General features: G+C 44.4%; 1 protein-coding gene across 3 annotated transcripts; it reads left to right on the plus strand.

Annotated features, from left to right (window-relative positions):
• Window positions 1-219: 219 nt before the first annotated feature.
• Window positions 220-21,037, plus strand: RRN3 (RRN3 homolog, RNA polymerase I transcription factor). 3 transcript variants are annotated; one of them, XM_058157567.1, is made up of 18 exons: window positions 220-371; window positions 998-1,101; window positions 1,576-1,632; window positions 4,540-4,629; window positions 4,737-4,866; window positions 6,642-6,698; window positions 8,180-8,243; window positions 8,599-8,668; window positions 9,234-9,332; window positions 9,803-9,880; window positions 11,719-11,836; window positions 12,385-12,515; window positions 13,697-13,827; window positions 13,960-14,179; window positions 14,844-14,980; window positions 16,364-16,516; window positions 17,796-17,883; window positions 19,065-21,037. In XM_058157567.1, the coding sequence occupies exons 2-18, from the start codon at window positions 1,009-1,011 to the stop codon at window positions 19,197-19,199; spliced, it is 1,851 nt and encodes a 616-aa protein (XP_058013550.1). In that variant the 5' UTR covers window positions 220-371; window positions 998-1,008; the 3' UTR covers window positions 19,200-21,037. The 3 variants fall into 3 exon arrangements, with proteins under 3 accessions (XP_058013550.1, XP_058013553.1, XP_058013552.1); XM_058157570.1 differs by having other exon boundaries at window positions 13,960-14,144; window positions 14,872-14,980; XM_058157569.1 differs by lacking the exon at window positions 220-371 and adding an exon at window positions 372-479.
• The last annotated feature ends 415 nt before the right edge of the window (window positions 21,038-21,452 follow it).

The following is a 21,452-nucleotide window of genomic DNA, read 5'->3' on the forward strand; positions in this document are numbered from 1 at the left end:
ATAGAACGTCTACGGAGAGAATCACGTTCGCTTTATTCCCACGTGGAATAAAATCCCTGCGGGCAATCCCCGCCCACCTCTTTTCTGCGCAGGCGCATCGGGAGATATTCCAGCCAACGCGGCGTTCGATCGCGAGCCGGAAGAGGCGGGGCGCGTGTGGGCCCTTCTTTCTCCTTCGGGAGCCGGGCGGAAGCGGCCTTTCGCTTCCGGTGTCGGGCGGAAGCGGCGGCGGCGGCGGCGGCTGCGTGCGCAGGAAGTTCTCTACTCTCCGGGAGCATGAGGGGGAAGAGGCGGCGGCGCTGGCGGAGGTTTGGCGAGGCGAGGACGGAGCGGGGCTGAGCCGGCGGAGGCTGCCGAGCCGGGGAGAGGAGGTGCGGGCCACGTGGAGGGTGGGGTGGGGGTCAAAGAACACGGGTGTGGGGGGGGCTTTCGGTGCCCCTCCTTCTGCGTCGTCTACTACTTCACAACAGCCTTGTGAGGTAGGTCAGACCGAGGAGTCGTGTCTTCTGAGTACCTGGCTCTGCGCGACGGGGTTTTGTTGGCCCCGAAGCCGGAAGGGTAGATTGTGCTGCCAGAACTCGAGGCCCTGGTTCTACTACAACTCCCATCATCCTTGGCACCCGGATTGTATTTGGGCTGCAGAAAGGTAGATTGTCCTGCCAGAACAGGAGCCTGGTTCAACCACAACTCCCATCATCCCCAGCACCATGGTTGTATTTGGGCTGCAGGAGGGTAGATTGTCCTGCCAGAATAAGGCCCTGGTTCTACTACAACTCCCATCATCCCCAGCACTGCCATTGTATTTGGGCTGCAGGACCGGCAGGAGTGTAGATTGTCCTGGCACAAGTCAAGGCCCTGGTTCTACTACAACGCCCATCCTCCCCAGAATAAATAACACCGGCTGGTTATCCTAGCGGATTCATCAACATCAGACGTTTTTCACTTTCCTGGTCAGATGCCAATCTTACATTGCAATTATTTATTTATTTATTTTTAGGATTTTCTGACATGTTGGCTGAGGATGAATTCCTGAGATCGCCACCAAGGAAGACGGTCAGATTCGGCGGTACTTTGGCAGAGATCCTACTGAAATATAAACAGGTAATGCTGTAGGGCAGTGTTTGCAAGGAAAAAAATGCATCAAATGTATGGGATGTGTTCATAACATTTTTTCCGTTTTTAACACTGATAATTTATCCTCAAGGAACTGTTTCGTTTTTGTTTTTCTCCACTGATGAGAGAATTATTACTATATCTGGGAAAAAGGATTTGTGGAGTTCTTTATCATCATCATCATCATCTTCTTTTAACAATCCATAATCCCTTGCGGGGTGGAGTCTGGGCAACTGAATAAAACTGGGTGTTTACTGGCCGGATGCCCTTCCCTGTCGCCAATGCAGAGTTTTGTTCAGCAGATATATTCTCATGGTGCCCAGAGAGAGAAATATCTGCCTCTACCTAGGATTGAACTCACAACCTCCTGATTGTGATGTGAGAGCTCCACCTCTAGGCCACCGCACTACTCCCTGTGGAGTTCTTTATGCAGAGTTCACAATTGCAAATTTTCTCTTTCAGGGCAAGACCACTGAGTTTGATCTGCTGAAGCATCAGCTGTTGGATCCAGACATAAAAGTAAGATTTCTATAATATTCAAATACTCTGGAAGGCCTCCTTAGATTTAAGAAAGAATGAAATAAATAATTTGAATCTTCCTTTTTAGTATTCTTTATGGATTACAGTTTATAATTGCTGAGGAGCCAGAATGTTACCCAAACACAACCTGGAAGATGAATCCAGTCAGATTTATAAATTCATTTTTAAACAAAATATTATACACACACCTTTCTAAAATCCACCACTGTTTACCAGGTTTAGCAAACACAAGTGTATCTAGTACTGTCATGTGTCAGCTGCATTGCCCAGGGTACCTCCCCATTTGCAAATAGCCATGCTAGTGTGTCAAACATTTCAACGGGGGGGGACCAGGGGTGGGTTGCTAGGGGCTCGGGAGAACCTTTAGCTAAGATTCTGTGCAGTTCGGAGAACCCCCAAATCCCACTCCTGGCTGGCCCCGCCCACCCTGCACCTCCCAGGAGTCCCCACGCGGCCCATTTTAGATGCAGGTAAGTGTAGGGTGCGCGCAGAGCTTCGAGGAGGGTGAAAAACGGGCTTACTGAAAGTTCAGGAAGGCCAGAAACGGGCCCGCTTCCGGCCTCCGGAGCCTGGGGAGGCTGTTTTTGCCCTCCCAGAGGCTCAAGGAAACCCTCCAGAGCTTGGGAAGGGCAAAAATGCCGCCACCACCCCGGCCGTGGTGCAGGAGGTCGACTAGGCCACACCCACCGTGGCCACGCCCACCCAGCAACCGGGCAGAGAACCCCTTGCTAAAATTTTTGAAGCCCACCCCTGGGAGGGACTATATGTCCTTTTCCTCTTTATGACAAAAGAATAACACTGACAATATAATAAGGGCTTTTACAATACTAGACAACCTCTCACAATACTAGACACCTCTCACAATACTAGACACCTCTCACAATACTAGACAACACAGTATCAACAGTAGAAACCTTCAAATTTCTGGGTTCTATCATATCGCAAGATCTCAAATGGACAGCTAACATCAAAAACATCATTAAAAAAGGACAACAAAGAATGTTCTTTCTGCGCCAACTCAGTAAGCTCAAACTGCCCAAGGAGCTGTTGATTCAGTTCTATAGAGGAATTATTGAGTCTGTCATTTGCACCTCTATAACTGTCTGGTTCGGTTCTGCAACCCAACAAGAAAAACACAGACTTCAGAGGATAATTAGAACTGCAGAAAAAATAATTGCTACCAACCTGCCTTCCATTGAGGACCTGTATACTGCATGAATCAAGAAAAGGGCCGTGAAAATATTTACAGACCCCTCGTATCCTGGACATAAACTGTTTCAACTCCTACCCTCAAAACGACGCTATAGAGCACTGTACACCAGAACAACTAGACACAAGAACAGTTTTTTCCCCGAAGGCCATCACTCTGCTAAACAAATAATTCCATCAACACTGTCAGACTATTTACTGAATCTGCACTACTATTAATCGTTTCATAGTTCCCATCACCAATCTCTTTCCATTTATGACTGTATGACTATAACTTGTTGCTGGCAATCCTTATGATTTATATTGATATACTGACCATCGTGTTGTAAATGTTGTACCTTGATGAAGGTATCTTGTCTTTTTATGTACACTGAGAGCATATGCACCAAGACAAATTCCTTGTGTGTCCAATCACACTTGGCCAATAAAAAATTATTCTATTCTATTCTATTCTAAGATATGGGGGGGGGCAGAGGTCGACCGCGAGGGGCCTCACTTGTGGGGTCCCGCAGGGGTCGATCCTCTCGCCCCTGCTGTTCAACATCTATATGAAGCCGCTGGGTGAGATCATCAGTGGCTTTGGGGTGAGATACCAGCAGTACGCTGACGACACCCAGCTGTACTTTTCCACCCCGGGCCACCCCAATGAAGCTGTTGAAGTGCTGTCCCGGTGTTTGGAGGCCGTACGGGTCTGGATGGGGAGAAACAGGCTCAAGCTTAATCCCTCCAAGACGGAGTGGCTGTGGATGCCAGCATCCCGATTCAGCCAGCTGCAACCGCGGCTGGCTGTTGAAAGCAGTTATTGGCCCCAAAGGATAGGGTGCGCAACTTGGGTGTCCTCCTGGATGATCGGCTGTCGCTTGAAGATCATTTGACGGCCGCTCCAGGAGGGCCTTCCACCAGGTTCGCCTGGTTCGCAGTTGCGCCTTCCTTGATCGGGATGCCTTATGCACGGTCACTCACGCTGCTACCTCTCGCTTGGATTATTGTAATGCTCTCTACATGGGGCTCCCTTGAAGTGCGTCCGGAGGCTTCAGTTAGTCCAGAACGCAGCTGCTGGTGATAGAGGAGCTGCACGCAGCTCCCATGTAACACCTCTCCTGCGCAGGCTGCACTGGCTACCTGTGGCCTCTCGGGTGCACTTTAAAGTGTTAGTCACGACCTTTAAGGCGCTCCATGGCTTAGGACCTGGGTACTTACGGGACCGCCTACTGCTACCACATGCCTCCCACCGACCCGTACGCTCTCACAGAGAGGGACTCCTCAGGGTGCCATCCGCCAAACAATGTCGGCTGGCGGCCCCCAGGGGACGGGCCTTCTCTGTGGGGGCTCCCACACTCTGGAACGAACTCCCCCCGGGCTTACGCCAGATATCTGACCTTCGGACATTCCGTCGCGAACTGAAAACATATCTCTTTATTCGCGCGGGGCTGGCTTGAATGAAATTTTAAACTTAAATTTTTAGCAATTTTAATGGGGTTTTTGGTTTTATGGTAAATTTCTTAAATTTTTCAGGCTCATTTAATAAGTTTTTAACTGATTTTAACTTTGTATATTGTATATTGTTCTTTGTTGGTTTTATTCTGCCTGTACACCGCCCTGAGTCCTTCGGGAGAAGGGCGGTATAAAAATCAAATAAATAAATAAATAAAAAAATATGATGGATTCTGTTTTTAGGATGACCAGATTATTAACTGGCTCTCTGAATTCCGGTCTTCTATTACATTTTTGACCAAGGAGTTTGAACAACTAATTACCATCCTGTTGGTAAGAATTCTCTGGTTGCATCGGGTGCGCTTTTCTGCTTTGGATTTGGGGAGGGGGGGGCACAACAGACGCTCCAACTTCTGATCCTTTTGTCTCTAAAAATACAGAAAGTGCCATGGTTGAGACGAAGCCAGCCTGTGGTGGAGGAGTACCTAGCTTTCCTGAGTAACTTAGTGTCTGCTCAGACAATCTATCTGAGGCCATGCCTGCAAATGATCGTCTCGCACTTCGTACCCCGTAAGTATCCCCCCCCCTTCAGTTTTAGTGAAAGAAATAGAATAGAAAATACTTTTAACTGCCAAGAAAAAAAATGAACCCTCCGTCCCTAAGAACTAGCTATCCAACTTTAAAAAAACAAGAAACAGAAAGTCACTCTGTATACATCACCTCAAATAGAATGAATTTACTTTGGAGGAGGGAAAAATAATTCTTCAGGATTACTACTACTACTACTACTACTAATCCACACTTGTTCGGCATTCCGCGCATGCTCTTTGCTCACACGTGTGCCTCCCATGCTTGCACCCGGGTGGGCAAGGCCTACCACAGTTGGCGCTACCGGTTCGCCCGAACCAAACAGAACCGGCTAAATCTCACCACTGTACCATATTTTTCAGACTATAAGATGCACTTAGGTTAGAGGAGGAAAACAAGAAAAAAAATAGTTTTTTTGCCTCCGCAGTTCCTGTTTTTGCCTTCCCCAGCATCTAGAAGCACACTGCAGGCCAAAAACAGGCCTGTTTTTGCATCAGGACCCACGGAGGCCTCCGGAGTGCTTCTAGACACCGGGGAGGGCAAAAACGGGACCCGCGGAGAGTTCGGGAGGCCAAAATGAGGCCCGTATTTTCTCTATAAGATGCAGACATTTCCATCCACTTTGCGCAGGGGAGAGGGGGGAGTCTGTCTTATAATCCTAAAAGTGCAGTAATTCATTTTTTTTCTTTTGGTTGGTAGATAAAATCGCCTTTTTGCTCAGAGTACCGTATATACTCGAGTATAAGCCGAGTTTTTCAGCACATTTTTTGTGCTGAAAAACGTCCCCTCGGCTTATACTCGGGTCTATACGGCTTATACTCAAGTTTTTTTTTTTTTAAGCCCCTCGGCTTATACTCGAGTATATACGGCTTATACTCGAGTTTTTTTTTTTCTTTTTTTCACATTTTACCGGACTGAAGCCCTGCCGGTGCAGTGAGAGGGCGGGGCGGGGGAGCTGCCAGCCTTCTCAGCTGAGGGAGGGAGGCTTTCCCCAACCGGTAGGTGCCTCATTTCCCACCCTCGGCTTATACTCGAGTCCCCAGTTTACCCCAGTTTTTGGGGTAAAATTGGGGACCTCGGCTTATACTCGGATCGGCTTATATTCGAGTATATACGGCTTATACTCGAGTATAAGCGAGTTTTTCAGCACATTTTTTGTGCTGAAAAACGTCCCCTCGGCTTATACTCGGGTCTATACGGCTTATACTCAAGTTTTTTTTTTTTTAAGCCCCTCGGCTTATACTCGAGTATATACGGCTTATACTCGAGTTTTTTTTTTTTTTTTTTTTTCACATTTTACCGGACTGAAGCCCTGCCGGTGCAGTGAGAGGGCGGGGCGGGGGAGCTGCCAGCCTTCTCAGCTGAGGGAGGGAGGCTTTCCCCAACCGGTAGGTGCCTCATTTCCCACCCTCGGCTTATACTCGAGTCCCCAGTTTACCCCAGTTTTTGGGGTAAAATTGGGGACCTCGGCTTATACTCGGATCGGCTTATATTCGAGTATATACGGTAATAATAATAGCACCTGCAGTTTTTCATTCGTTTATTTTAGAATTAATAATAGGAATTCAAGGAAACTTGGGTTCAAGCCCGGGTTCACAGCCCCCAAGGCTTTGTAGGAGACTGCTGTAAACCTGTTAAGGAAGGCTGTGTTTCTGATTGATTGATTGATTGATTGATTGATTGTAAGATGTTCTGCAAGGCTTTTTTTTTTTCTTCTGATCCACAAGATAACTATAAGTTTATTCTCTGCTTCCCAGCCCGAATAACCATCCGGGAGAACGATGTAGATATCTCTGATTCAGACGATGATGAAAGTGAGCACTTCCATTTTTCTATTTCTTGATTGACGTTTTTATCCGTATGTACTCTGCCCACATTATTTCTATTTTTCTAGCTGGGTTTCTGCACCCAAGGGAGTGTTACTTGATTCAGTGTGGTCCTGGTAAAAGATGGGAGCCCACAGGTTGACTTCAACTTAGAACCATTCGTTCAGGGACCATCTGAAGTTTCAACAGCACTGGAAAAAATGACTGACACTCACAGCCGTTGTAGGCTAACCAAGATCGTGTGATAAGATTTCAGACGCTTGGCAACCAGCATGTGTTCCGGGGTCATGTGATCATGTGGTGGCATGGTGGTTAGAATGCTGTATTGCAGGCTAATTCTGCCGACTGCCAGCAGTTTGATCCTGACCGGCTCAAGGTTGCCTTAGCCTTCCAATCTTCCAAGGTTGGTAAAACGAGGACCCAGATTGTTGGGGGCAAATAGGCTGATTCTGTAAATTGCTTAGAGAGGGCTGTGAAGAGGCATATAACTTATGGTTAGAATGCTGTATTGCAGACTAAGTCTGCCCACAGCCAGGAGTTCGATTCTGACCGGCTCAAGGCTGTCTCAGCCTTCCATTCTTCCGAGGTTGTTAAAGACCCAGACATATGCTGACTCTGTAAACTGCTTAGGGCTGTAAAGCATTGTGAAGCGGTATATAAGTCTAAGTGCTATTGCTATTGCTATTACCATTGCCATTTGCAACCTTCCCAGCCAGGTTCCGACAAGCCAAATCATTAGGGTATGATTCACTTAATGACTGCAGCTATTTGCCTGACAACCATGACATAAAAAAAAAAGGTCATAAATTCATGCAAAGCTCACTTAACAGCTGCCTTGCTTAGCAATGGAAATTCTATACCCCTTGCCCATAAATCTTGAATACGCCCGGTCCTTCAGTGTTCAAAGCCGAGAGTCTGCTCAGACATTGTGACAAGTTGAGCGATTGGTCCTCCTTGATTGCATAGATCTCTTTTGCAACCCTCCAAACCAAGGTCCGGCATTTTTCAAGTGCAGCCTTTTTTGAACAGAGTGTCTGACGGAAGCAGGTCAGATTGAAAAAAGATTTCTCATATATACTGGGAATAAATAATTCAGTAGCAACAAAACCACCCTCAGAAATTGGAAGAGGGTCTTGACCACATTTAAAATAGAAGTCTACTTGTATCCATGGAATAGAATATAAAATATTTTAATAGTCAAGAAAAAAAAAGAACCCTCCATCCCTAAGAACACAGCTACCCAACTTAAAAAAACAACAACAGAAAACAGAATGACTCCGTATACATCACCTCAAATAGAATGAATCAACTTTGGAGGAGGGACAAATAGTTCTTCAGTGTTACAAAAAAATAATACTAAAATCTGTTGTACCAAAAAAAGAGGTCTTGACCACATCTAAAATAGAAGTCTGCTTGTATCCACAATCTTTCTGGGTTATAACAGACCTGTTGTTTTTCAATCTTTGCAGATGTTGTCGAGAGCTTCACCACCTGCCACAGAGCACTGCAGACAATTGTGAAATACGTCCCTTTGTAAGTTAAACATCTTTGATTTTTCTGGGCTGCAGGAAGACAATGTGTGACATAAGCTGCTTTTTTGTTGCCCGCAGATAGGAGTGGCAGAACCTGTGGGTGGAGTGAAAAGGGGGAATCAGCCTAGAATCCTTACATAGTCACAAGAGAACTAAATCCAACCCCGCCTGAGTGCTGTTTGTCCTCATCTAATTCTAACCAGGTGTCAACTGTTAGTTGACAGGATTCCTATACATAGGCTTTTCAGAATGGAATGGACAAATAGAATAGAATAGAGAATAGAATAGAATGTAGTCCACATAACAAAATAAATAAGGATGGTTTTGCTTATCTATTATATTTTCTGTGTTTGTAGGACTCCACAATTTCTAATGCCAGTGCTGGTTGAAAAATTTCCCTTTATTAATAAATCAGAAAGAACGTTAGTAAGTACCTGACTTTCTGGAAAGGAAGATTTTTTTTGTGTGCTTTTGGTATCTGCTGCTCGTTTAATTAAAGGCCGCTTTTAAAAAATTTGTTAGCGGGAAATGTGATCTTGATGGGTCAGAAACAGGCTGGTAGTCCATCGTAATTATTACTGGAGCCGCCTTCTCCTTTGGATATTTAATTTATTAGTTTTGCTTATCCTCGCTAAGTTCAATGTGTTTGGTTTGGTTTTATTTTCCCATTCTGTAGAAGCAATTGTGGTTTGCACAGCATGGCTTGTGGCTTGGCATGTATGAAATAAACAGATTGCAACTTAATAAACGATAAATAAATCCAGTTATGTACGACCCCAGTTGCTTTCTCAGATAAAATATCTTCAATGGATATGCTGTGTTTGAGCAGTGTAATGATAACTGGATTTTAAGGAATGCCTTATTTAAATACGTGATGATTCTAAAATAGGATATAAAAATTGGAGGTCCTAAGATTTGTTTCTCTTAGTTTTCTAGATGTGATTTTTAAAATCCCTTGATAGTGTTTTCATGGGAAGCTCTTCCATTTCAGCAATGTTATCTCCATAATTTGCTACGAATAAGCGTATATATCCCATCATTAAGGCATGACATTTTGGAGCTGGTTGTTGAGAAGCTGCTAAAAATTGATGTAAGTACAAAACACTGTAAATTGGGGTTTTTATAGAGGGTCTCCATAGTTCCCCTTGTGAAAACTGGTTTCACTTTGCAAACCTCATCTTCTTCAGTAAACAGTGCTGCTGTGTTTGTATTTACTGAACTGTTGGGCAATGAGATAAGGAATATACTTGTTATACATGATAAAGGAGAATATTTGTAGCTCAGGTTTGAAATGAGCGGTCCTTGATGCTCTCTGAGCTTGGTTGTTTTCTTGCAGACATTTCATTACCCAGCTAGGTAACTTCTTCAGTGCTAGGAGTGAGGTTTGCTCTTGATTCCTTGAACTCTAGCACTGATGATATTACCTAATTTGGGTAATGAAAAGTCTGCAAGAAAACAACCAAGCTCAGAGAACACCAAGGGCCCCACACTTGTTACATAGTTCTCTACCTTAACTATAACTTCAGAAATACTTAAGCTCATCCCATTTTAATTCAACAGGTAAGCGCCCCCAAAAAAGATATCGAAGCTGCCGAAGAAGATGAAGAGAGAAACAGTGAGAAGGGACTCTTCAATATGGTAAGTTTGCTCATTAAATAGTATTAATACACTTGCACACACATACACACATTATCCTTAAATCTTACAGGCCAAATAGCTTTTTACCCTTTAAGGAATAGCTTCTTATCAGGAAATGTAACCAGTTTTTAATCTCGGCGTCGATTTCCATTGCTGCTTTGAAGTTCTCTTACTCAAATTGGAACCAGATGAGTTTTATTCCAAGGATATATGAAGCTCCCACAACTTCTGAAGGCGGCTTCTGTTCCGTGGGTTGATTGTTCTCGCTGTCAGAAAGCAAGTGAACTGTTGTAAGTTTGAGCACTACCCATTGTGGTGGTCCGCCAGCAGCCTGCAGAGCTGGCAGTGGAGTCAAACAGTGAGAAGGGTGGGGCGGACAAAGGGTCAGTCCTGGAGTCAGGGGAAGGCCCAGATGAGCGGTGTGCGTCGGAGGCAGAGATGGGGCCAGATCCATCCGGGAGCGATGTGCAGACTCTGGAGCCTCCAGAGGTGGACAGCAGAGAGGCAGAGGAACAGGAGGAGCCTGTTCTAGTGCACGCATGAGAAGAGCTGCCAGAAGGCAAGAGCAGCTGAAGAAAAAGGGATGATGATAATAATAATAATAATAATAATAATAATAATAATAATAATAATAATAATAATAATAATAATCTTTTAATTTGTATACCGCCCTTCTCCCAAAGGACTCAGGGCGGTGAACAGGCAAATAAAATACAAACAGAAACATACACAATAATTAAAACAACCCTTTAAAAACTGATTCAAATTTGCCAGAAAATTTAAAATAACATTACACCCCATAAAAATACAGAAATTTAAAACCCATCAAAATTCAATTAAAATTTAAAATTTAGAATTTAAAATCAGGCCAGTCCAGCCATACGAAATAAATAGGTTTTAAGTTCGCGGCGAAAGGTCCTAAGGTCAGGTAGTTGTCGAAGCCCGAGGGGAAGCTCGTTCCACAGGGTAGGAGCCCCCACAGAGAAGGCCCTCCCCCTGGGGGCCGCCAGTCGACACTGTTTGGCTGACGGCACCCTGAGGAGTCCCTCTCTGTGGGAACGCACCGGACGCTGGGAGATAGAGGCTGGCAGTAGACGGTCCTAAGCCATGGAGCACTTTAAAGGTGGTAACCAATACCTTGAAGCGCACCCGGAAAACAACAGGTAGCCAGTGCAGTCTGCGCAGGATAGGTGTTACGTGGGAGCTCTGAACCGCTCCCTCAATAACCCGCGCAGCCGCATTCTGGACTAGCTGAAGTCTCCGGGTGCTCTTCAAGGGGAGCCCCATGTAGAGAGCATTGCAGTAGTCCAGACGAGAGGTAACGAGAGCATGAGTGACCGTGCATAGGGCATCCTGGTCCAGGAAGGGACGCAACTGGCGGATCAGGCGAACCTGATAAAAAGCTCTCCTGGAGACGATCGCCAAATGATCTTCAAAGGACAACCGACCATCCAGGAGCACCTGGAGACTTCAGCTAGATGACTCAGGAGTAAGGCCAAAAGATGATTGGCCACTCCCATCAGGCTTAAAAGAGCAGCAACGAGCCATTGGGTTCTTTGTGGAAAAGCAACGTTGATTCCATTGCTTCTTGTCAGCCTCTCTTGAACTTTGTGGGGGGTTTGCCAAGAAAAGCCTTTGTCAGGTTGCCAAAGACATCAAAGTTTGGTGATAAGGCCAAAGGACTGTTTATGAAGAATTTTGTTTTGGATGAAGCTGAGAATGAATTAATTCTCAGCTGTTTTAATAAAATAAGTTCGTTGAGGACTGAATTGTGTTTAGTAATCACTACTTGGGCCTCGCCACAACACCTATATTTAGCCGTGTTTTGATTTTAACAGGATGAAGATGGGGAGAATGCAGAGAAGAGTGACATCATGGCTCACCCCATCGCAGAACGCCTCGACATCTTGATGATCGTGATGTTTTCCTACATTAAAGATGTTTGCTACGTTAATGGTAATAAACCTGGGGCAGTTTGCTAGCATTATTTGGCATTGCTGAGCTGAGCATTTGGGCTTAATGTAGGCGACCACTTGAAAGGAATTCCTGGATGACGTTGTAGTGTTATTGCCATCATTCATAATTTGGGCATGTAAATGGAAAACATATCATCCTTTAGCTCCACGGTTTCTGTTCCTCTTAAGCCAATTCAAGTTCTTCTAATTAAGGACAGTCAGTCTTTCCCCCTTCCATGTTTTTCAGAGGATGTGCCTTATAGATGTATTAATGATAGAATATTCAGCATCTGAAAGCTGCACAAACAGCCTTTTTTTAAAAAACCCTTCGGTAACCTCTTTTTTCTAACAGTATCAGAGTTGGAAGGGACCTTGGAGGTCATCTAGTCCAACCCCCTGCTCACGCAGGAAACCTGTACTAGGGGATTCAAACCACCGAACTGCCAACCTTTCTGACTGACAAGCTCAGTGTCTTAACCAGTGAGCCACCTAGTGAGGCTCTTAGCACATAATTATAGGAAAATAAATGTGTTTTTTTTAAATTCCTAGGGAAAATTGATGTTGGCAACACCAAAGACTTATACCGAGACCTTGTGGCTATCTTTGATAAGCTGATTTTAACCACCCACGGATCATGTCACGTGCAGTTCATCATGTTCTACCTCTGTGGTTTCAGATTGGTAAGTAATCAAATAAATTTTTATTCCCTTCCTTCTAATGTTTTTCCCCTTTCTTAACTAGATCTTCCAGTCCTTCACTCCAAGGAAAGGTGAAACTGGCTAAAACTTGGGAACTATTCGGAAGTTAGAAATTGATCGTTCTTTTTCTTTTCTTTTCCCTACCTTTCCTTACTTTTCTCTCCCCCTTCTCCTTCCCTCTCACTGCTCTTTTATTTACTTTAGTATTTTTGCATTTTATAATGCTTTATAGCCTAATTTTAAAAAAATGTTTGGAAGTTTAAAAAAGTACATTGGGAACTATTAATGTATTTAATGCTCGTTCTGTTCCTTTGTCGTTTACTTTATTGTTCTATTAATTGACTTCTGAATGCATTTTCATTTTTCTTCCTTTCTATTGTAAGCCGCCTAGAGCAGGGATCTCCAACCTTGACAACTTTAAGCCTGGAGGACTTCAACTCCCAGAATACCCCTCTCAATAATTCTGGGAGTAAAAGTCTCCAGGCTTAAAAGTTGCCAAGGTTGGAGACCCCTGGCCTAGAGTAGCCCCACAGCAAGATAGGGGGCAAATAAATTTAAACAAATCAATAAACCTTTTATTTCAACTTTATAGAGAATAGAATAGAATAGAATAGAATAGAATAGAATAGAATAGAATAGAATAGAATAGAATAGAATAGAATAGAATAGAATAGAATAGAATAGAATTCTTTATTGGCCAAGTGTGATTGGACACACAAGGAATTTGTCTTTGGTGTGTATGCTGTCAGTGTACATAACAAGACAAGATACAATCATCAAGAATCATAAGGTCCAACACTGAATGATAATCATAGGGTACAAATAAACAATCAAATCATACTAGGAAACAATCAATATAAATCGTAAGGATACAAACAACAAAGTTACAGTCATAAGTGGGAAGAGATAGGTGATAGGACCGATGAGAAGATTAATAGTAGTTTGACAGTGTTGAGGGAATCATTTGTTTAGCAGAGTGATGGCATTGTGGAAAAAACTTTCCTTGTGTCTAGTTGTTCTGGTGTGCAGAGCCCTATAGCGTCGTTTTGAGGGTAGGAGTTGAAATAGTTTATGTCCAGGATGCGAGGGGTTATCTTTTCTCAACTGACTAACCGATACCTGTGGCCACTGCCCCAGCCTTAATAGCTGTCTACGTCCTCCAGGTAATTGCAGAGGCTTTTGTGGAGCATCTCTGGAAAAAGCTACAGAATCCAAACATTCCCGCTGTGATCCGCCAAACCACCGGGAACTACATTGGCAGCTTTTTGGCCCGGGCCAAGTTTATTCCCATTGTGTAAGTAGGTCACAAGAGTGATTCTTGGGTGGATTAACCTGCCAAGTAAGGCTACATCCCAAAGATGTCAGCCCACATCTGGTTACTTACCCAGGTTTTGTTTATTTGTTTCTTTTTTTAAAATCATTTCAGGACCGTGAAAGCCTGCTTAGATCTCCTGGTCAGCTGGCTGCACACTTACATCGACAACCAGGGCACGGGGTCCCGAGCATTTTGCGACGTCGCGCTCCACGGTCCGTTCTACGCAGCCTGCCAGGCTGTGTTCTACATCGTCATCTTTCGCCACAAGCAGCTCCTGGATGGAAATCTCAAGAAAGGTGAGCAGAAGTTCGCCAGACAAGGAGAAGAAGAAGTGGGCAGAACCTGTCTGTTTCTAGCATGGATGTAGGAGGAGGACAGGCAGAGCCTGGGGGTGGAGTCAAGAGCGGAATCAGCCTAGAATCCTTACATTCCCACAAACAGCCTTTTTCCAGTGATTTTGTAACTTCGAAAAGTCACTAAACGAATGGTTGTAAATTGAGAACTACCTGTACGCATTTTTCTCATTGATCTACTAAGTATCTGCTAATCCAGGGGTGTCAAACTCTGTTTTCATTGAGGGCCGCATCAGGGTTGTGTTTGACCTCGGGGGGGTGGGGAGAGGCACGTGACCGGGAGGGCATGGCCAGTTCAACATCACTCACCGAGGTTCCGTTTTCGGCTGCAACAGCTTTCTGAAATCCTCTGCCAGTGAAACAGAGCTCGCACTGCCTCCCTGAGCTCTGTTTTTGCTGGCAGAGGCACTGTGGGCCGGTCCTTCGCTGTTTTCAGGGCAGGCCCACAGGCCAGATCTAAGCACCCCGCGGGCCGGATGTGGCCCATGGGCCTTGAGTTTGACACCCCTGTGCTAAGCCATGTTTCCCGGAGAATAGTGACTTTTAGAAGCCTCTACAACATCAGAACAATTTCAGTGTATTTCTGTGAGAATTAAATTTTGTAAAATGTAGCACTTCCTAGAAAGCCAAGACTGAATGTAGTCAATTCCTCTGATCTTCTGTTTTCAAGGTTTGGCCTACTTACAAAGCTTAAACTTTGAGCGCATTGTTCTGTGTCAGTTAAACCCCTTGAAGGTCTGCCTGCCAACCATTGTGAGTCTCTTTGCTGCCCTGACCAGGTACAATTGTTTTGTTTCTTGCAAAGTTTATTCATTAAATGCATTTATTTACGCCAACAATCTGTAAAATTTGGAGTACGTTGCAGAAGGACTCTGTCCATTTTTTGAATGCATATAGAAATGGGGTGATAGTGGAGACACTTTTTTCCTTCTTACATGTTTTAAATCAGTCTCAGGCAGGGTGTTCTGTCTCCTTCCCCACTTCAGATCCACGAGCTGGCCTTCAGCCAGTGGATTCACGGCTCTTATCAGTCCTGGCAGAGAAATCGCAGCTGCCTGCCAAAGTTCAAACAAATGACTCACGGAGCAAGACTTTCAGCTTTTTTTGAAACAGATCAGCTAAACTTTGCTTCCCGTGGAGTGAGAGCAGTCCCTAAGCTCCTTATATATCCTGTGGGGTGGGGCTCCTGCCCCACCCTTCCTTTTGATGACGCCGCCTCTCTAATCTTCTGAAGCGCGGGTCAAGCCAAGCTTGATTATTATTATCAGCTGGGTCTGAAGGCGTAGCCTGGGGAAGGGAGGAATCAGGGGATGACGGCCTGATTACGTCCTCCGACTGGTCTGGTTCTGGCTCCTGGAGCCGAGCCAAAGGAATCGGTGCTCCCGAGGTAAGCCTTACCGGCCCTTCCCCTTCACTCTCAGAGTCACTGTCGGGCATGGGGCCAGGTTCGGGGGCTGGAATCACAACACAGGGGTATCCAGCCTTGGCAACTTTAAGAGTGGACTTCAACTCCCAGAATTCCCCAGCCAGCCATGGGGATTCTGGGAATTGAAGTCCACAAATCTTAAGGATGCCAAGTTTTGGACTTCCTTGGTTTAAAGCGTTTCTTGAATACAAACATGTAGAGACATCTCATCTGCACCTCCTGCTGTTGCTCAAACCGAGAAAGGATTCGATGCATCCAGAAATGTTTATTAGCCTGTTGAAGATCCAAATCTTGGGTTTACTCCATTTCCACGTTCCTAGCCTAAACCACTGCCAAGATAGCAACCTCATATTTACTTCTCTGAACCTGCAGGAAGGAGAAGATACTTGTTTGAGAAGAAAAACGTTTCTGTTTCATGGCAGAAGCTCTACCCTTATTTTACTGACATCCTGGGGATCTTTTCCCAAGAATTTCAGGCCTTGCCCTAGTTTGAAGGAAACATCAGCAAAAGGAGGAAAGCGAAGGAAAGAGAAAATAGCAGTAGTTCAAGATATTGTCTCTTTACTAACACAGGAGAAGGCAGCTAAAGTACCGGAATGAGGAAAGAGAAGGTCCCAGGTGGCCATACCTTGCCCTCAGAAGCTGTTCTGTGAAATGTAGATGAAATCGGTTGATGGCCGTTTGTGAATTTAAAATAACTTTGGTTTTTCTCCTTTCCTCTTCCTCCTCCTTCCAGGAAGTACCAGGTGGCCTTCTGTGACACCATCATTGAGAGAAACCGGAGACAGATACTGCCAGTTGTCCGAAGCAGCTGTGGGGGAGAATCTGTTGAGACGGCCACAAACCCGCTTGACAGTTTTTTCCCGTTCGATCCTTACATTCTTAAAAAGTACGTCGTTGAGAAATGGGCAATCCTCACCTGAAACATGTTTTTTTGTTGTTGTTGTTCTTTTCAACTCCTGTGGGCAAGCTGTAATTTGTTTTTGTTTTTTGTACCCTGTGTGTTTCATCTCCCGCCACATTGGATAATATTCACTGCCAGCAGTCATAGCCAATGGCTCGGCTGGCTAGGGATCATGAGAATTGAATCCGGCCCTCTCAATTCCTGGCAAATAGATGGGGAAGAAATGGAGGTAGTGACAGATTTGATTTTCCTGGGCTCCAAGATCACTGCAGATGGGGACTGCAGCCAGGAAATTAAATGACACTTGCTCCTGGGGAGGAAAGCCATGGCAAATCTAGACAGCGTACTAAAAAGCAAAGACATCACCTGCCAACAAAAGTGTGTATAGTCAAGGTTATGGTTTTCCCAGTTGCAATGTAGGGCTGGGATAGTTGGACCATAAGGAAGGCTGAGCGCCAAAGAATTGAGGCCTTTGAACTCTGGTGCTGGAGAAGACTCCTGCGAGTCCCTTGGACTGCAAGGTGATCTAACCGGTCGTCCTAGAAGAGATCAACCCTGACTGCTCTTTAGAAAGCCAGAACCTGAAGAGGAAACTCAAATACTTTGGCCGCCTAATGAGGAGGAAGGACTCCCTGGAGAAGAGCCTAATGCTGGGAACGATGGAGGGCAAAACAAGAAGGGGACGGCAGAGAACGAGGTGGCTGGATGGAGTCACTGAAGCAGTCTGCATGAACTTAAATGGACTCCAAAGTATGGTAGAGGACAGAAAGGCCTGGAGGAACGTTGTCTATGGGGTCGCGATGGGTCGGACATGACTTCGCAGCTAACAACAACAACGTCTGGAAAGGGTCAGGCAGTGAAATACTGATCTATCTCCTTTGAAGAGTTCAAGACAACTAAATTTTGCCTACGTGGCAAAATACGTAAAAGGGGGGTTGTGCTTTTATCAGTTTTGTAAGAAGAGCACAAAAATAATAGGTAGTGGTGACTTCTGAACATTTATACAGCGAAGTCCTTAGCTTTATTTATAATTTGAAATGTACAGCCCATCTCCTAACAGGCCTTCAAGGTCTCCGTATTTTTGTGCAAGTTTGGACCCCTACTCCAGAGTCAACCTTGGAAGCCCATTTTCTCCTCCTTTATATCCCATCAACTGAAAGTTATGTACTTCCAACTCTCTGCAATTCCTGTTAAGCAACATCTCGTGTTTTGTCTTTCTGTCTCCTGCTGTGTGTGTCTCTCTTTCTCATCCCCTCTTTCTCAGATCAAAGAACACAATCAATCCTTTATATCAATTTTGGGAAGAGCAGAGCGCTGAGGACCTCAAGGAGACGGCAGAACCTATCAATGAGGTGAGCTGTTTCATTCAAGCTCCATGTCGGGCCTGGAAGCCATGCTACCTTGCTGCCTTTCAGGATCCAGGCCTGCCACAATCCTACCGTGGAATTTTGGGAAGGGGGAATTGCATGAGTGAAGAATAGAATAGAATAGAATAGAATTTTATTGGCCAAGTGTGATTGGACACACAAGGAATTTGTCTTGGTGCATATGCTCTCAGTGTACATAAAAGAAAAGATACGTTCATCAAGGTACAACATTTACAACACAATTGATGATCAATATATCAATATAAATCATAAGGATTGCCAGCAACAAGTTATAGTCATACAGTCATAAGTGGAAAGAGATTGGTGATGGGAACTATGAAACGATTAATAGTAGTGCAGATTCAGTAAATAGTATTCAGTAAATTCAGTAAATTGCATGAGTGAAGTAGAATTAGCCATAAAAAAACTTTGCAGAGGAGTTCAAGGCCATAGTGTCAGACAGCTGTGCTGAGAAGAAAGTGGCAGTTGTCTTCTGTCAATGAAGGAACTGATTGGAGCAATGAGGGACATGTGGGAGAACTGGGCAAGGTCTTGAACTTTCTTTTGGGTGAGGGAAGCTCTCAGATTCAGGTTTTCCCAGATGTGCCAATATGACATCTCTAATAAAAGTTAGTTTTGAGGAATTGCAAGCCTCGGAGTTTGATTTCATGGGGTGGGGTGGGGGTGTTACTTGGAGCCCTGACACTCCTATCAGCCTGTTTCCTTGCGAAGGATATTTTTGCTTCTCTCTTGGGCTGGGAGGTTTGCTAATTCCCGCACATCTGGGGGGCTTTCAGTTGAAGGGAGGTCAGCTTAGATCAGCAGTGGGGAACCTGCAGCTCCCAGGTGTTGGGGACTCCAGCATCTTCAGTGTCCTTGGTCCTCCTGAGAAGGTAGTTCAGCAACCATCCCACAGGAGACCAGTGATGAAAAAACGAATTGGGAAATTGCTTCTGTGTTCTTTTCTTTAAAACAGCGTCTCCAACTTTGACCATTTGGAGAGGTGTGGATTTCAATACCCAGAATTCCTCAGCCAGCAGGCTTTCTGGGGAATTCTGGAAGTTCAAACACGCATTTTCCAATGGCCAAAATTGGGAGATAACCATTTTAAGCCATCGTACTGCCATTTTCTTTTTCCTTTGAACTGTTGTGGGTTTTTTGTGCAGGGCAAAGGAGAAGAGGAAGACGATTTCTTGAGGGGTGAAACTCCCCAAAACGATGGCATGATCAGCGTGACGCCGAGCTCCTTCAATGCTCTTGTTCACAATTCAGAAACCAGTCTTGGATCATCCCCCAGTTGAACTGCAGCTGCAGCTCTGATTCTTTGGACAGCAACAGATAGCAACGACATATGAGACCCTTGGCAGGAGATGGGGGAACAGTTTCTAAATTCTTCATTTCTTGCATTAATTCAGCTATCAAAACTGAACTTTTGCATCCCGGACAGGATGATACGTTAAGCTTTTTGTACTTTATTTACTACAAAAAGCTGCAAGTATCAGAACCATTAGACTTTTACGTTACTTTTTTTCCCCCTTTTGCGTTTCCCTATTTTGGGACAGGTCCCTTCTGATTTAACACAACACTGAACCACTGATCCAGAGAATGATCGTGCTACATGTTGATGATGCCTGTGGATTGAAAAGGCAAAGCTACATTTTCAAAGCAAACTTGCTCATCAGAACCCAGAGATCTGCTTCTTCGGGTTAAAAAAAGGGAGGCCTGTTTGAATAGAGCTTTTACAAGATTCCTGCGTGATCCAAGAATATGATAAGAGCGTCAAAAGTTACGCCATAACAATCTGAGACACTCATATTCAGGGGAATTGTATAAAATAAGATTTGTGGTTATTCTGATTTCTGTTAAATTACGTTGCCTGTGTCAAAAAAAAAAAAGGATGTGGCGGCTCAATGGCTAAGACGCTGAGTTTGTCGATCAAAAGGTTGGCAGTTCAGTAATTCGAATCCCTAGTGCCGCGTAACAGGGTGAGTCCCCCATTACTGGTCTCAGCTTCTGCCAACTTAGCAGTTTGAAAGCCCGTAAAAAATGCAAGTAGAAAAATAGGGACCCCCTTTGGTGGGAAGGTAACAGCGTTCCGTGCGCCTTTGGCATTGAGTCATGCCAGCCACATGACCACGAAGACGTCTTCAGACAGTGCTGGCTCTTCGGCTTTGAAATGAAAATGAGCACTGCTCCCTCGAGTCAGGAATGACTAGCACATATGTGTGAGGGGAACCTTTACCTTTTTATGTCAAAAGAATAGGATAGTATCTGCGTATAAAAATACTGGCATGACAACTGACCCTCAATACCATCATCTAGTAGTGCTCCATGCCACCGAGCACAACCAGCCATGTGGCACGCAACTAAAACCTTGTTGTTATCCCACAGCTGCTACTGGGAGTGATACGCCCTCTTCTTATAGTAAAGCCAGCCCTAACTCTGTTGTTTACCCTACTGACTCTATATAAAAGTTTTATCTTCAGTAGCGCGTGTGGTTCATTGCACAGCAGCCAAAGTGTGAAAATCACAGGAAGTGAACTTGCCAAGATTGACACTTCCATAGACAGCTTGTTCCACCAAATTCCAGCAATTTAGATTTCAAATTTTGGCCTTTGGAGAGCAGTTTTCCAGCATCGTGGAAGTATCTCTGAAGCCGGGTAATAACGTAGTTTCCAAACACTGGTTTGCAAGTCCCTATATGGGACAGTAGTAAATTTGAGGCAGGAAGGAGTCATAAATTGGAAAGGTGAATGACTTGCAGTTGCCAAGAGGAATATTTTTAAGATGTTACCCTTAACTTTGCCCGGATAAGATGATAATACTGGCTTGGACTAAGGACCACTTTTGTACCCAAAACTGAATTACTGTCTTCAGATCTTGGTCCCATTCTGCCTGGGCAGACCAAAACCAAAATTTACAATTTGTTTTTTTTTTTTTTTTAATAACTCAAATCAACATGGAACAAGAAGCAAGAATGGTCATCTCAAAAACGAAACCCACATTTCATGAATCATGCAAGCAAATAATCTTTTTTCATTATTAAGGTTTTGTTCTATTTCTAATGAAAACTTTTCATTTTACACAGATTCTGTCATTATTTAATTCTATAGATTAAACGTTATTTATTAAAAGTTAATGGTTGTTTTTTTTTGTTTGCTCAACCTTTATCCCTCTGAAATTATTAGCGTACGTATCTATTTACCAGTTTAGGGGATTCCTTGAGTCTTCTGGCCCTTTTTGGCCTTTTGCTTCAATGGACATGGTTTTCTCAAAAAGGCCAAATTCAACTCTAAATTAGAAGCTTGGCAACAAATGTTGGGATTGCTACTCATTAACAGAATGATCTTGGTCGGTTGAAATAAGGTCAGTTGTTTTTCTGCAACAGATTTTCTACAACCGCACCACTAACCAAACATTTGGGATGATCTTAAAGATTGGCTTGATACCTGCTTAAGAGATGACCATCCACAACAGTTCGCCCTAGAACAGATCATTTCTGGCAGACTTTTGCGGTATGAGAGTTTGAGAGCCAGTTTGGCAGAGTGATTAAG

The sequence above is a fragment of the Ahaetulla prasina genome, chromosome 14 (genome assembly GCF_028640845.1).
Source record: "Ahaetulla prasina isolate Xishuangbanna chromosome 14, ASM2864084v1, whole genome shotgun sequence".
Classification (NCBI taxonomy): Eukaryota; Metazoa; Chordata; class Lepidosauria; order Squamata; family Colubridae; genus Ahaetulla; species Ahaetulla prasina.